At 43.5% G+C, this 17,337-nt stretch overlaps 1 protein-coding gene across 2 annotated transcripts in view; it reads left to right on the top strand.

Annotated features, from left to right (window-relative positions):
* The first annotated feature begins 482 nt into the window (after positions 1–482).
* Positions 483–17,337, top strand: part of GRB2 (growth factor receptor bound protein 2) — a 58,376-nt gene continuing 41,521 nt past the window's right edge. For both annotated transcript variants that reach the window (XM_079797137.1, XM_079797138.1), the window contains exons 1-2: positions 483–678; positions 6,495–6,709. In XM_079797137.1, coding sequence (XP_079653263.1) covers positions 6,632–6,709 — 78 coding nt within the window. In that variant the 5' untranslated portion in view covers positions 483–678; positions 6,495–6,631. The remainder of the gene's footprint in view (positions 679–6,494; positions 6,710–17,337) is intronic.

Below are 17,337 nucleotides of genomic sequence, written 5' to 3' on the forward strand. Positions count from 1 at the left end.
TCTTAGTCCTCTTACCTTCTATATATCTAGCACCGTGCTCAGCGGAGGCGGGGGATTCAATCAATGAACAAACGAATCTGTTAATTCATCTAGCACTGCAGAGTTGGGACCAGATTCCCAAATATTTCAAGACCAGGTCCTCTATTTGGGGTACTTCATGCTGGAGGGAGATTCTCCCCCGATCCCCCAATTGCCTTGGTTTGGTGGAAGGGGAAGGGAAGTGACTCGACGGTGCAGAAGACTTCCTCCTTCAGGGTTGCGCCGTAATTTACCGGCTCTGGCACCGAATGGGTTAAGGCGACTCGAGGGCGGAGCCGTGTGGGTGCCACCTGCTGCGGGGCGGCCTTGCGCATGCGCCCTGGCATCTAGAAGGTTTAACAGCGGTAGCCGGCCGCGGAGGAGCGCATGCGCTCTGGGCCTTTTCCGCCGGGGGAAATCTCGCGGGGGCGGGGCGGGACGGGGCGGGGGAGTTCTCGCGGGACTCCGAGAGGAGCGGAAGCGAGGCGGCTGTGCTGCTTCAGCGACCGGGCGGCGGCAGCGGCGGCGGCGGCGACGACGACTAAGATTGTGGTGGTGACAGCTGCCGGAATAGGCGCTGCCCTCGGGGAGCAGCAGCGCGGTCGGCGGCCACTCACACCGCTGTGGAGGGGCCGTGCGGAGCGGAGCAGCTGCGCCACGGTGAGTGGGGCCGGCCGCGGCGGCGCTGGCTCGGTGCGTCTTCCAACCCCGCTCCAAAGCGGGAGTCGGCCCGTAGGGACCCGGCTCAGCCTCCCGAGGCCGCCGGGCCTGGGGGTCGGGACGGCGAGGTGTGGGGCAGGAGAGGGGTCCCCGGGACTCTGGACTCCACGTTTCCTCTTTTGGGGCGCTTCCTTCCTGGGGACTGTCCTCCCCGGGCCCTCGGCTCCGGACGGAGCCCCCGGACCCCGGAGCAAAAGGCGGGGGGCTCCTAGTTCCATTTCATGCCTTCTTCATGGGGGTTTGCGCAGAAGGACCTCGGAAGAAGCCCGAGAGCACGGGCTACTCATTCCGTGAGTCAGTCTGACTTGGCCCGGAGGCGGGGGATTCTCTGCGGGCTGCACATGGGGTGAGCGATGCCCCTTGGACCTGCACGGCCACCAGCTCTCCATCTTCCTGGTGTCTTGGGGCTGAATTTCGGGAGGGAACCCACCAACCCTGTTACTGCCGTGCGTTGGAACGTTTGCTGCCGGAGACAGTGGAGATGCCTTTACTTCTGTCCCCCCCCACCACGCGGCCCCCCTTTTCGAACGACTCTCTGAAAAATGTTTGTCGAGAAAAATAAGCAGCAGCGGCTGAGTGGTTGGAATGCTCCGAGGAAAGATTTCAGCGGGAGAGGAGAGAGCAGCACTGGTGGTTTTCATTTGTGACGCTCGCCATGTAGGACTGGAAGCCGCATGAGTTCCAGCTTGTTTAGGGGGGCTCTTCTAGGCTGGCTTCGGATGCTGTGAAAGTCCAATCTGCAGAGGAGCTGAGTGAAGTGCACTCGAGGCCTCTCGGTCCCCGTGGGCGCTCAGAAAAGAGTGGAGAAGACACGAGAGAAATGAGCATTAGTCTCTCTGGCTTTCTTGTCCCCTTTTCACTTTGTGCTCCTCCACTTGTCGCCTTTCCTTGCTATCTACTTCTCTCCCTTCCACTGACTAAACGCTTACTTGCGTGCCATGCAAGTCATTTGCTGCCCCCCCCCCCCCCACTTTTTTTCTAATCTACTTCCCTTTCTTTCTTGTCGTCTCCTCGCTGGCATAATTTTTCGAGGTTTTTCTGCTCCTTGCGCAGTTCGTCTTCTCCCTCATTTGATGATTCCGTTTTCTCTCCGGAGAAATCAGCCTCTTTCCCTGCTTTAGCCTTTACTTGCAAGCGTCCACTGTGTTCCTTCAGTCAGCCAGAAGGGTTGCTAGAGAGCCATGCGAGCCTTCGGTTCTCCCCCTGGGAACGGAGAGGCTCAAAGGATTGAATTCATCCCTCAGTAATCAATACCGCCACTAGGTCACCAGCGCAGCTTGCTTGTTTCGTTTGTGTTTTAGTTGTTTTCTTCATTTTAGGATCATGCTTTTGTGCCAGCTGATGCTTTTCTTCCTGTGTCACTTTTGTATTAGGGAGATTGGGTCGATCAGGGGCTGTATGACTTCTCACTGGCTTTTAGGGGGGGGGGGCGATGGGGGGGGTTAGTTAAGGTAAAAAAAAAACAACAACAAAAACGAAAACCAACCATAGACCTATATTTCAATAGAATTAAGATAACATGAAACATTTAAGGGAATAGAATATATTTAGACCTTTGATCAATTAGAGCTTGCCCATTGCGGTAGTACTAATTTTTTTGACCAGGCTAAAAGAATTTTATTTTTAAATTATAGTTGACGTAGAGTATTAAATTCGTTTCACGTGTACTTTACCAGGCTTTTAAAAATCAGGCATCTTTTCCTACATCTGCTAGCATCAGCCCTCTTTTTTATTGTTGTTGGATTTTTTTGAGAGAAAGAAAAAACTTTGTCTTGCTGCCCCTTCCCTTGTTCAGAATTTTCTGAATTCCAAAGTAAAAAAAGAAGTTAGTGCTTTTAATCAGCTTTCTTTGATACTAAAAGCAAGCATTTAAATGCTTGAGGCTGTTCACTTCCTCAGCAAGTATATTCAGGTGTGAAGGATTATTGGGTGTTAAATGCTACTGGTTTGATGGTACTTAGAGATTTTTCTCAGTAATTTCTGTTATCGTGTTGCATGTTGTGCGGCAACAGTTCTAATTATTACCTAGAGCAGAAGAATAATAGATTTTGGAGAAATGCAATAATACAGAATAGAGACCCACCATGTGCTCCTGGGAGGAAGTAATGGTTACTTACTTAATTCAGAGCTTTCTGGCACTACTGAATGACCATCGAGAGTCTTGGTTTTGTCAAAGTTGGCTTTTTCCCAGTTGTGCCAAGTGAATATGCATGATGTTTGTTATCTAAAGATGTTGTAGTGCATTATCTGGAACACAGAGTGTAAAATCTGGTTAAGGCACCCTTATAGTGGTACAGCAGTGATTCTTAAAATGAGGCAGGCATAAGAATTACCAGTGAGTCTTATATAAAATTAGGTTCTGGGCCTAAGGCCACTACACTGCAGAACTCCTGAAGGCACCCCACAGTGAATCAGTCTCTGAACGGGGTGATTTTGATGCAGCTGGTCCAAGGACCAAAACTGTTGTTACGGAGTACAGCCATAGAATAATGAGACAAGTGTGGCTTTAAATTACTCAACTTCAGTGTATACTTTTCTGTGTATGTAGAGCAAATATTTAAAAGCCTAATAGAATATGTGACTATAGATGTGATTAGCTTTTATATGTGTAAATGTTTGAACTTTGTTAGGACTGTGATGTGGAGCAATGTAATTTTAAAGTTTATACTTAAGAGGACTGTTAATTTGCCTATTAGACAGTCTGTATGTAGATAGAAATTCTAGATTGACTGTGGAAACATGTGGACTAATATTTCAAAAGGGACCGGTGATGCTAGTTAACACCTCAGTGCTTTATGCCAGAGGCTCTGTTAAGGCCTTTACAGGTGCTGTCTCTGTCAGTAATCAAAATGGCCTTATGAGGTAGGAGCTGTTTCCATTTTCCAGCTGAGGACACTTGCTTCTTAAAATTCATTGCTTGGGATGGGCAGGGGAGGTGTGTGCTGGGAACAGTTGAGACATACTCTCATTAGGCTTCGGTGTGGAGTGCACTCCCAGCCCATTTGCTTGGGAAGTGAACAGCAACATCTCCTCTATTGGAATGATTATACATTGTGTGCACTCCCAGATTTCTTCCTCTTCGTAATCAGTGTTGCGTATGTGATAAAATATTTTTCTGTCTTCAATGAAACACACCCTTTGGAGTCCCTTTGGCCGGCCTGTGTGCTCCTTTCAGTGGCTAGCCGGTGAAGCTGACATCTTCAGGTTTTCCCTCCGAGGTGCTCTTTGGCACAGAAGTATTGGTTGTGCTTGGGTTTCTTTTCTATCAAGTTATATCTGACAAAGCCATGGTCACTTGAAACATGATTTTCACTTGTTAGTTTGTTTAGGCTTTCTCTAGGAAACCTGTGGTAGATGCGTTGAGTAACAGCTGTAAAACAAGTGTTGAAAGTGGTCTTGGTTTTTATGCTATGGCTGTTCAGTTACACTGCAGTTGTCTGAAATCCTGAGTAACAGACATTTATGCCCTGTTACGACATAGTACCTGGACAGTGACAGTGCCCTGGGTTTCTGTCTGACTTCCATTTTGCAAAAACGAAACTCTTTGCTTTTTTAGATCTGCCCAAGTATTACTCAGGTTCCCATCATTGATACATAGTCCTAACGATCAGACCTGGAGACCCTTTCACATAAGCAGTCAGGTCTGTGGAAAACATTGATAGGCCTGTAGCAGAGATTTTGGAGCATTTATAAACAATCAAATGTAGGTACACACATTGGAAAGTAAGCAAAAGAGGAAAAGCAGTTACTAATGCTGGGGAAAACTAAAGGACTGTCCTAGAAAGGAAGTTGCAATACATTATTTAAATCACCAGTGAACAATATTTCATGTTGTAATACTACTGCTTAAACCAGAATATGTGGTATTGCTGGGATGGGACAAGAGGATATTAGCAGGGGTGGAATAGTTAGGGCCTCATCTTTCGGGTGATAGATGATGGCTGGAATAAACTAAGAAACAGCAACAGAAGCATATTACTTAGAAATATTGTAAGTGAATACAAAGAGAAAGCTAAAAACAAAATTGGGGGTGATTACTTGTGGGTGTTGGGGTAGGGAACTGCTCTTTTTCATAAATTTCAGTACTCGGACTTTTAAAGTTCTATACATGGATTAGTTTGATAAGAACTACACTACAGAGGTTATAAGTAAGGGGTTTTTGAAGACATGCAAAAATAAATACTCTGAGACTGATCTTTGTATTTTTTTATATTTGATAGACTGTTTTCTGTGCTCTCTTGGGGCTAGGTCTGGCCTGATAGAGTAAACGTTGGTTTGGTTTATTAGTTTACCTGCAGTAGAATGTTTGGCTTTTAGAATTTGACTGAAGGACTTTTTATTACCAGGTGATTTCTTTTCCCCTTGGTGATACTCATTTTTCTCCAGTCTTAATATTCCCGCTGGTTTTCCGCTTAGTCCATTTGCAGCTATGCTTGATTAATGCCCCACTTGGTAACTTCAGAACAAAAGGATAATAATCACTTGTATCCTTCAAATGAGTTCTCTGCTAGGTGGTAATTATCCAAGAAGAGTGTCACTATAAATAGTCTGTCCCCATTCTGCCAGTATTCAGGTTGTTTGCTGCTTTTATTTAGCCCGTATGAAAACAGTGACTGGTGAAATAAGAATGGGGCTTTATTTTCCTTTAGTTCTGCAAAGGTCTAGGTTGTGTCCCATATTCAGGGCTGGAGACTCGACTACAGCAGTGATTGTCTGTGGTGCCCACAGTTCCCCATCGCCTGGTACACACCAGAGGGCTATTACAGACTCCACCTGCACAGTGCAATTTGCACCAGAACTCCGCTGGCTCTCAGCAAAGCAGTTGTTCTCAGGTGACTGTGGGAGACTTGTTTGACTTTCTGGCACCATCTCCCTGCACTTTCTTTTCCCAGACACCATTTCTGACAGCTCATTCTATAAAAAGGATTTTTTTTCCGATGTAGACTAGGACTTCAGCTTTGCTCCTTAGGCTAGTTAAAAATAATGTGGGGGCTGCTTCTGGAATACTAAACCTTGGAGATCTATTTCAAGGGCGAGTGGAGACCCCAAAGTTTTGGGGTCTTTAGGGGCCTTATTGCAAGAAGAGCAGAAGATTCAGCAGCAAAAGGCTGAAAAAAGGCTGTTGGACCTTCTTCTCTGGTGTCTTCTGCTCAGAGTAGTAAACTGAATAAAAAAAGTAGGTCCTGTGTTCACTTTCTCCTGCTCTCCGAGGAGCAGACCAAGGTTTAGTTTCTGAGAAGAGTTAGAAGCAGCTCAGGACCAAAGCTTGCATTGCTTGCTTTTTGACTATGGATCGGGACCCAGCATTTTCAGAAAAGCAGGAAGGTTGGCAGGGAAAGGAGGGAGACAGGCCTATTTAACTGAGGAAAGTAGGGTGCATCCCCAGGGGGAGGCCTTCTTTCAGTGGGCTCTGTTTTGTGCCTGGAGAAGAGTGTAAGGGGTGAGGGAGGAAAGGTGGAAACCAAACGGGACTCCAGCCGGTGTGGTTCCTGCTCACCGTGCGCACCCAGCGGGAAGGAAGAGGAAGTGTGTTCTGGAATAGCTCGAGCTGCTGCCACCATTGGCCGGCGGGCCTGTCAGTCGCCTGGGCCCGAGGCTGAAAAGAGGAAGGAGATCAGGGCTCTGGCTTGGAAGGGAGGGAGGAGGGTTGAGCCAGCCTAACCAGGGGGCGTGGGGGCTGGGACAGCAGGCCTATTGGCAGGGCGGGGCTGCCTTCAATCCGGCCACTTCTCTCAATCATCCGTCTTCTGATTCAGGGTGGCATTGTGTGTCCCGGAGTGCAGGAGCCAGTCCCAGAGGAGAGGCGAGGCTGAGCCCAGAGTGCTGGGTTGCTTCAGCAGGGAAGACTCCCTTCCCCCTGCTTCAGGCTGCTGAGCCCTGAGCAGCGCTCAGAATGGAAGCCATCGCCAAATATGACTTCAAAGCCACTGCAGACGACGAGCTGAGCTTCAAAAGGGGGGACATCCTCAAGGTAAGTGTTGCTGCCAAGCAAATACTGAGATGGCCTCTCCTTGTACTCACCTACCTTCTTTGCCCGGCAACACACAAAGAAGCCGTGCTCCTCCTTTCATTGCCCACTTTTAACATTTGCCATCGTGTGAGATCTGGATAGCTGAGATGGACGCTGAGTCGAATATTAAATATGACCTAAGAGGGTGGTGTGTGTGATGTATGGTCTTTAACTGCCTTTGTGTGAATGCCTCGAGTATTTCTTTTTGCTTGTTGATATTGGTACTATTTCAAGTGAAGTCAAAGCAATACAACTGTAGTAAGGAAGTAGGTTGATTTACCTTGGAGAGTTTTATTAAAAAATTAGAGGATGTTTTGAAAGGCCTAAACTTGAAGTATTTATGTAAAAGCACTCCATTAGTCTTATTTTACATAGTGAAAAGATGTTTGCGTTCTGGAATATGATCCTGGTCGGTTAGAAATTAATTTCCCCTAGTTTAGAGAGGTAGTTAGAAATACATGCCAAAACTCATTAAAGAACTCAGTGTGTTTTTATTCTTTTTTGAAAAAAACCAGTGGAGTTCTAAATAATAAGGTTCAGTTTACTGTTGTACAAGTCAGATTTCGATATTCTTAGAAGAAACTTGAGGAGCAATTACCCCATTTTAAACTCTAATTGCACAAAAGAAACCTGCTGACAGTTTAGAAAAAAAATAAGCTGCTTTACAGTTTGCAGCTCATTTGGAACCCCACTATTTACATGAGGATTCACTTTCCACCTGGCACATGTTAATTATGTTGTTTACCCAGTTGACTGGAGCAGCTTGCCCTTTTGGATATGTAACTTACTTTTTTACAAGGTGGGTGTTATCGAATAGTGTCAACTTTAAATGAGGAAAACTTGAACTTTAGTGTTTGCATATTCACCATGTCTCAAGTTTTGACTTTTTTTCCCTCTCTGAACCTTAGTCTGATTGCTGGAAACTGCTACTATTTGTTGACTATCCCTGAATGAAATGATTAGAATTTTACAAAGAGGAAAAAGGTGGAAATGTAGAAATATGGTCCTTTTTAAAAATAACTAGTTTTTTGTATGTGTTTTTTTTTAAGTTACGCAGACCTATGGAGAGCTACTATTTTGTTCTCATTGCCAAAGGCATAGAGTTCTCTGAAGTTACTGCATAGTAGTTTAATGTTAAATGTGTAAGCTGGACTTCATAAAAGGTGATATTGAAGAGCTCTTTAAGGAGAAGAAAACTGTGTGTTACATTCAAAGCTGTTATTGTCATGCCAAATCTCTGAGGGTATTCTCCAAGTCAGCACAAAATTGTCAGAAAGCAAACAGACCAGCTATAGGTTTTAGAATGACGTATGTCTTCTGATTCTGTTTTCTTAGAGTGCTGGAAATCAGAGCAAATGTAACTTAGACCGCGAAATTACTCTGTATCATTGGTGTACGGAGGAGGTAATTTGATGTTTTCATAGGTGATGACTGTTTTCAGCAGATAATCCGCCAGTGATATCATAAGATTGGCGACTCAAATATCCACATTTGTAGCCTGTATGAAAACCCTTTGGAGCCAAGTGTTGTTTTTTGTTTTTCTTGTAATATATTTTTATTGATTTCAGAGAGGAAGGGAAATGAAGAGAGATGGAAACATCAATGATGAGAGAGAGTCACTGATCAGCTGCCTTCTGCACACCCCTACTGGGAATCTAGCCCACAACTCGGGCATGTGCCCGGACCGGGAATTGAACTGTGACCTCCTGGTTCATAGGTTGATGCTCAACCACTAAGCCACACTGCCCGGGCATTGTTGTTTTTTAAAATACAAACTGATTTCTCTATTAAACTTACCATAGAAACTTGAATGAAAGCCTCATGGTTCATATTTTTTCTTAAGTTTATCCCATTGCATATTTAGCACTAAAGCAACAAAGTAAAACAAAAGGAGGGATTTGAGGATTTTTAAGAATTTTTAGACAAGACCTTCCCCTCTTTACTATCACCGAAGTCTTTCAGAGACGATGAACATTTTATAAGTTCTCCAACTTAAATTGGTAACCTCTTGAACAAGTATAAAACCCTTTTCTCCCCACCTTATAATTAGAGAAGGTGATACTGTTTAACATTCCCCCAGAAAATTCATGATGGGAGAGAGAGTGAATTACTGTGCTCCCACTTACTTTAAGATTTTCTCTGGGGAGAGAAAAATACGTATATTTGGTTCTTTCCAGTTTGGTAGATAACTGGCATATGAAGTCATAATGCCATTATTGCTTTTGAACCGTGGCCATTAGCTGTTAGTAATCTTGTGATTTTACTCCAAAAAAAAAAAGTGATAATACAGTAGTTGCCCTTTGTCTCATAATTCTGTGTAACAGCTGAGTGAAGAGGAGGGCCATGAGGGACGTTGCTTTGTGTTAAGAGCTGTAAGTAAAAAACAACAGTGCTTCCTTCATTTGATTATTCAAGGAGAAACTGGCTTCATTTGAGTGGCTCTGATTTGATTTGATAACTCTTTAGGGTCTTAAAACGTTTTTAGAAGTGGCTGGAATAGCATTGACCAGTTTAACTTGATTAAAATAGGGATATATTTGCCCTCTCTTGATAAAGGGGGCATGAGCATATTGGTGTTAATACATTTTATTTTAATATAATGAAATAGGAAGGGGCTTAGCCCTCTGCCCCTGACTAGAGTTTGGAAGGATTGCATCCTCCCACTGTCTTAGAGTTCCTGGTTAGCTTTTGGTTAATGTTGATTCCTGTCCTCCAGCAGACCACTTTCTGACTTTCTATCTACACATTGACTTGTACTGCCCTGAGAAAAGAGAGAAAACTAAAGACATTTTACTGGAGGCCTGAAATAGACCTGAATGCTTCAATATATCTGCCTTTGTTACTTCCCCTCTTACAAAAGCTTGTATTTTCTGGGAAGGGCACTGGGGCATAGAAATGGGAGGAATTGCTCTTCTGTTGCAGGTTTCGGGCTTTGCGTGGCTGAGCTGACCCTCAGTTGCCCCGCCATTGTAGGGCAGACTTGAGAGAGTACTAGGAATTGTCCCCTGATCAGGCCCCTAACACCTAAATGTCTGAGCTCACCTAAAAGTTGCATTTGCCATTTAGGGGCTATGTAGACATACTTCAAACAGTGCTGCACAGGAATTAAGAACCGTTTTGAGCTCTCAAACCTGTGTTCATTCCTTTCTTGTTTACCATCAAGGCAGACCTTCGACTCAAGAAGAGAGCCAACAGTGGACCATCTATTCGTCTGGCACTAACTACCTATCCCAGTTACAAAGCTGCTTTAGAACTAGATAATGGGTTCACACTCAGATCGTTGAAGTTTTCTTCTATCTCAGCACTGATGTCTCTATTTCACTGTCACATTTACTGAGCATCTCCTAGAGCCACATCCTGGGATAACTTGCTTTGAGAGTTGGGGAAGAAATAGATGATGTACTTTTTCTCTTCAGGTACTCTTAAAATCAAATACGAGAAATGAAGATTAATCTGAAACAGTATATGGCAGTATGTAAAATTAGAGGATTTTTTTTAACAGAAGAAGACCTTTTAAAATCTATTAATTTAGACTTACTATTTCACAGATGAGGAAGTGGTAGCCCATAGAGGTTAAATGATCTATGCAAGATCACAATCAGTACTTAGTAGTGCACTGGTGTTCAATGGAATGCTGAAGTTGTGTTACACCTGTAACTGCCAAAGTAATTAGGAAGGGAAGAGATGGGTAAGACCTAAGTCAGAGAAAGCTCTGCGGAAGAAATACCACTTGAACTGGACCCTGTGAAATAAATAGGATAGGGCTAGGTCAGTGGTCGGCAAACTCATTAGTCACAGAGCCAAATATCAACAGTACTACGATTGAAATTTCTTTTGAGAGCCAAATTTTTTAAACTTAAAACTTCTTCTAATGCCACTTCTTCAAAACAGACTCGCCCAGGCTGTGGTATTTTGTGGAAGAGCCACACTCAAGTGGCCAAAGAGCCGCATGTGGCTCTTGAGCCGCAGTTTGCCGACCACGGGGCTAGGTGAAGAGAAGGGCGAGAGGGGGGGTTGTTTGGGGGTGGTAGTTGTACTTGTGTTTGAGATAGGGATGCTAAAATAAGGTTATAGATTGTGAGTGACATTGTAGAGAATAAGGTAGAATTGGAGTCAGATAAGAAAAACTCAGAGTTTTATCTTTTCCTTAAGAAGCATCTGAAGGTATTTAGTGGATGACGAAAGGTGCCCTATGTGTACAGTGGGTTGCAGAGAGGTAAACCTGGAGTCCCAGCCTGGAAGGTTGCAGTAGCCAGGTTGTGAGATAGATAAGTGCCCGCATAGGTGTTAGAGACTAGGAATGAAGGCCGGGGTGGTTTGAGAGGCTGAAAGGAAACACTGGGGGATTTCTGCTGGTCAGCTGGGGGCATTTGAATAAGTCTCCCGTGTAACTGAGAAAAGAATATGCATTGAGGATGCTTCCGAGAAATAGGATTTAATTGGTTCCAGTTTTCACAACAGCTGGATTTTGGTACACAGCTCCATTTCAGGTGTTTAACTGACCAAACCTAAAAAAAATAAGAGGTTGGGGCTGTTTCTTTTTTTCTTCACTATTTTGGTCTGGTATCGGTATGCTTTAGCCTGTTGATAAGAATGCTTATCAATCTTGTTGACTAAACCCAGAATATTGCATTTACTCTTTTGAGAATGAGGACTGTTTGAGTTCTCTTACAGCAGGTAATTTGATTGCCTTTTATTATATTCATTTATCCCCCTGTCATCTGGATGGATTCTTTCCAAGTAGGTAGTAAGAATGAATGAACTTTCAGTTCCTGTATAAGACTCCTTTTGGGAGGCTGGCTGAAGACCAGTCATCCCTGTTTGGAGAAAGAAACGTCTAAGGAAATGCAATATTCCTTTGGGGTCTTTCAAGTTTCACTTCTGTGAGCCATGGTAGTTAAAGTCATTATTGAATAGCTACCATTTATGGAGCATTTACTATATGCCATGAAGTTATACATTATTTCTAAATTGGGGCACTAAATTAGTCCCATCTCATGACTGCAGAAACAGGCTCAGAAGTTAAGTAACTTGCTGTTGTTCACACATCTGGTAAGTGGCAGAGTTGGGGTTTGTGCTCAGGTATGACTGCGATGCTTGCTCTACAGTGTGGTACTGCACCTCGTAACTGGCAGGATGAGTAAACCGGAAATGTAAAGTATCTGCAGTCCTGCTTTGCACTTGCCAGGCATGGGCAGCAGCTTCTATATACCAGCACATAAAATGACCTGGCAATTCCACTTTTAAGAGTTCCAAAAAAATTCTTAATTTTAAAAAATATAGACATTATGGTGTTTATTACAATTAGTCTATATATGTCACCTAGGAAATAAAATATTGCAATTAAGTTATAAAATGTGGTCTTTTGTAAGATGCATTTCAGAGACACTAAAATGTGTAAAAAGGGCATCTTCCAATCTATGGAATAACCATTTGGGGGTGTGGTGGGGGGACCTAAGCCAATCAGTAGGGGGTTCATAAACAGATTATGTTTTTTAAAATGGAATACTCTGAAGCTGTTAATATTGATGTAAATCTATATCAACACAGAATAATATCTACAGTTGCATAGAGATGTGTTAAATGAACCCCCTTTTAAAAAGTAACCATGTAACTCGTGTATTGAGTGCTTAGTATGTACTTGCACTAAGCTAAGTGTTTTACTTGCATTCCCTTTTAATCCTTACAATAATCCTATGACAGATGCTGTTATCCCCATTTTACTGATCAGAAAGCTAAGGCTTACATTAAGTAACTTGCCCAGGTTACATTAGATTTAGATCCAGGCCACTTTGAGTCCAGATTCCATGTTCTTGTTTTCATGCCCAGATGATGTTAAACTAGAGAGTGAGCCCATTTATAGAAAATTGCTGTCTATTCTGTTTGCTTATTAAATACGTAAGATGGTCTAAATGGTCCCTTAAAAGACCTTATCTCCAGGGAGCTGGATTTCAGGTGATTTTCACTTTTTTTTTGTACTCTTTAATTGTTTTACAATAAAGTTATATTCAAATAAAAAGTGGTTAACATTTTACATATATTTTACTCGGATGGATATGCCTGGGATTTGAAGTGCTCCAGTTAGGGGTTGGTTGGTTTGTTTCTTAATGGCTGAGGTTTAACCTACTATACATCTTTAGGCTAAAGTTCACTGTGGCTATGCTCAGTGTCATTAAAACCTAGAGACCTTTTAAAAAGTGATTCAAAATGACATTTAGAGGAAAATCTGGCCCTTTTGGTAGATACTCCCTCAATTTCACCTCCTTGTGGGTGTGGAATGAGAAACATCTATTGTATTGTGAAGAAGACATGCTCCAGGCTATACCTAACTTTTTTGAATCCCAGCTCTGCCATTCAGGCATTGTGATCTTGGGCAGTTTGCTTTGTGCTTTGGTTCTCCCATCTGTGAAATGGGAACAATAGCACTTACCTTCCTAGAGTCACAGTGAGATTCAAAAGAATGAATATATACTTGTGTGCTTAAAGCAGTGACTAGCGATCTCGCCCCCTAACTGCTCTCCCCTGCTGGCCTGATTGCCCCTAACTGCCTCTTCCTTCCTGATCGCCCCTAACTGCCCTCCCCTGCCAGCCTGATCTCACCCCCAACAGCCCTCCCCTGCAGGCCTGATCTCGCCCCCAACTTCTTTCTCTGCCTCGGCCCCCACCACCATGACTTTGTCCGGAAGGAAGTCGGACATCCGGAAGATGGCTGGTCAACCTGGTCTAATTAGCATATTACCCTTTTATTAGTATAGATAGATTATATAGGATAGGATTGCTTAAATGGGAGGGAAAAACCTTTTTCAGCAGGAGGAGATGCTCTTGGCAGACAAAAATACATAATCCCTATATCTGGACTGATAGCCAGCCATATGCACTATGCTGCCAAACCGGTCATTAAAAAATTGAACTGCTTCCTTACACCTTACAACAAACAGCTGTTGCCCTTAAAACCCCTCCTCAGCCCCCACCTTAGGTTCTGCCTTCACAGTTCACCCAGATGGGGTTCTGATTGGTCGGTTTCTATGCCAGTCAGCGTCAAAAGCTCCGCCTCCTAGGCAGCCATTGGCTCCTCGCAGTTCACCCAGATTTGGTTTTTATTGGTCGGTTTCTATGCCAGTCAGTGTCTCCAGGCCTATCTCCGGGCCTGAACAGAGAGGTGGGGCTGATCAGCAGCCCCCGTGGAGGCCTGGAGAGAAAGAGAGACACGGCTGCTGGCCAGGCCCCCAAGAGAAAGAGAGAGGCAAGGGCTGATCAACAGCTGCCACGGAGGCTATGGATCAGACCCTGCTTCTCTGTCCAGGCCTCTCTCCGGGCCTGATCCGCAGCTCCCTCGCCAGTCAGTGCTGGGTCGCCTCGCCTGCAGCGGCGGCACACGGCAAACCAGCACTGACTGCAGGACTGACTTCTGGTCGGTCAAGCCTTCGGTCATTACGGACCCTGGGTTTTTATATATTAGGATTAAAGCCCACACAAAAAGGGTTTGCTTCTCATCTATAAACTCTCAAGTAACCTGTTGAAAAATTATTCTTGTATTACCTGCTTTTAGGTTTGGGTTTTATATATAAAAGAATAGCAACCTCAATTTGAAATGAACTATAGTACAAATTTCCTTTTAATGTAGGTGTTTACAGCTATAAATTTCCTACTAAGCCTGCTTTAGCTGCATCCCATAAAGTTGGGTATGCAGTTGTTTTGTTTTCATTCATCTTATTTCATTCATCTCATCGAAGTATTTTCTCATTTCCCCTTTTACTTTTTTTCTTTGACCCATTGGTTATTTAGGAGTGTGTTTAATTTCCACATATTTATGGATTTCCCGGAATTCCTTCTGTTGATAATTTCTATTTTAGTTCCACTTTGTTTGTAGAACATACCTTGGGTGATTTCAATCCCTTTTAAATTTATTGAGGCTCGTTTTATTGCCTAGCATATGGTCTGTCCTGAGGAGTGTTCCACTCTGTGCTTGAGTTGGTTGTTTATTCTGCTGTTGTTGGGTGGAGTGTTCTATAGATATAACATACAGATATGTTAGGTCTGGTTGATTTATTGTTTTTACCTTGAGTATGTCATGATAGTAGGTAGAATTTTGATGAATTCTTAAGACTACTTATCCGGTATCTTGGTGAATCATAGCAACAAATTATTGAATACCTCCTGGGTGAAGGGTACTGTGATTAATGCAGAGGCTTGGTTCACGATACACATAATATTTAGTAATACACTGTTTTAAGAGCCGTGCTACAGGTACGCACTGGGTATCCTGACGGAAACACACTTAGTCAGACATGAGTATTGAAGAGTTTTCTAAGATAACTTAGAAATGCTCATGACTGCTTTGTCCATCCAGATATGCCTGACTTGCTGAGACTACTGTTTCTAACATTAGCAAAGCGTATTATCAGCTCTGAAGAGTTGTTGGTGTTGTCCTAGAACACTTAAACTTGGAAGGGTAATTGCCTTTCTGTGTATTTGGCATTTACAAAAGTAGACATGAGCCATATTGATAATAGCATGGCGTATACAAGAGCTTCAAAATAATCAAGATACTTCATTTACATTTTGTTAGAACTTGAGCCGAGTGCCTTCAAACTCAAACTTCACATCCCTGACACCACTGCCCCCCTTTAAAGAAATATTTTGTGGAAATAGGTTTCTGCTACACATTTGTATGTACAAAATATTGAATAGCATGTTTAAGGGGGGCTTCTTTTAACTAGAACTTTCTGTGAGTTGAAAATAGCATGAGCCTTAGTTAGTGTGGCTCAGTGGATAGAGCCCATGGACTGAACGGTCCTGGGTTCAAGTCCAGTCAAGGGCACATACATTGGTTTCAGGCTCAATCCCTGGCCCTGGTTGGGGCGTGTGGAAGGCAACCAATTAATGTCTCTCTCTCACATCGATGTTTCTCTCTCTGTCTCCCCCTCCCCCCTCCACTCTCTCTAAAAATCAATGAAAAAATGTCCTTGGGTGAGGATTAACAACAACAGAAAACATATTCTGGTGTTTAGAGTTGAGGTCCTTGGGCAAAACAGGGAAGGGAGTGGGAATGCAGAATGCTACAGTGGACTAGGATTAGAATTGGGGAGGGAGTGTCTCTTGCTCCCCTTTCTGCAGGACTCCCCTTTCCTCGTGGACGTTTGATTTCCCACAACCTCTTCTTCACGGTGCTGCACCTTTTCTACCTCCAGCTCGTGCAGAGACAGAACGGGACCCTGTTGCCAGTTGGGTATGTGTTTTCACTAGTGAAATGGAAGGACCAGAAGAGAGCGAGGAGAGCAGCTCCGCCGGGTGACCTGTAGACGTTGGGTCTAGCGCTGACTCCTGTAATTTGGGCCCTTGTGTCATTGCGTTACGTGTGATGTGGTCTTGAGTGAAATGTGCAGACAGCAGCATCTGAGGCACATCCAGAGAGCAGAGGCAGCGTTTCTTTGGCTTCAGCAAAACCATAATTACTGTCTTTTCGGAATTCTGTTTCACATAAATAATCTTAGGCAAAGTCTTGTCCTTATTGTGAAGTCATTTTGATCCTTTGTGTGAACTGGCACCAAAATTTTGCACAATTTGCTATCCTCACCTGAAAAACTCTACTGTGTTTCATCGATGAACATTTTTGCCAATAGTGTCAAATAATGGATCAGTTAACCTTTGTGGCTATATTTAAACAAAATTCGGTCAGTTTTCAGTTAGTTGTATAGTTCCCTGAACTCTTGCCACATCTTCTGGTTTTTAGTCGTGTTGTTCCTGTTGTCTGGTATAACTTTTGCCTCTTCACTTCCCTCATTGCTTAGTCTTAGAACAAGCCCAGGCTCCAAGTCTTTCTCTCCTTCAGGTGCCTCTCCACCGCCCCGTCGCTCCATTGTGTGCCTCTGGCCACCATGTATTTCTGTCTCTCAGATCTCAGGGGGTTCCTGTATCTCAGCATTTGCACAGCAGATCGAAGGAAGCGCTGGAACCCACACCAGGTTCATCCTGCTCATATAAATCAGGTTCGTAGTCATCGTTAGCCACCACTGCCCTGTCAGAGGTCAGGCTTCATTCTTACGTTGCCTCAGCTGTTTTTGCATTTATTTAGGTGACAGAGACCAGAAATAGGAACTCTTGAATTTCCATTGTAGTTTTTTATTCCTTTAGTTTTTGCCACTACCTCTTGGTTAGGTTTCTTGACTACTTTTCCTTTGAGTCTTTGTAAAGTATAAGTGTACTTTACTGTGCCTGTGATCTAAAGAATACTCAGTCGGTTGTTTTTGTGTGTTTTTTAAGTTAATGTCCAAAAAACATTCCCACTTTCCACTGGGTTTTGTTTTTGAACATTTATTCCATCCATAATCATGGTGGCATTTTATTTCAGCAATGGTCCGTACAGTAAGAAATATCTCTATGGAAGGAGGTTCTAAACACTATAGCTTTCTTTCCTAAATTTGTTTTTTATTTTCCTTGTATAAGAAAAACAAGGAAAAATAATAGGAATAGTTTACAGTAACCCTGATGATTGTTCTAACCTATAGTTGACACAACTCATAAGAGAAAGTGCCAGAGACCAGCTCCACAGAGGCCTAGATTGGGAAAAGTCTTTTCTTATCATATAC

The sequence above is a fragment of the Cnephaeus nilssonii genome (assembly GCF_951640355.1).
Source record: "Cnephaeus nilssonii genome assembly, chromosome: 19".
In the NCBI taxonomy this organism is placed as follows: Eukaryota; Metazoa; Chordata; class Mammalia; order Chiroptera; family Vespertilionidae; genus Cnephaeus; species Cnephaeus nilssonii.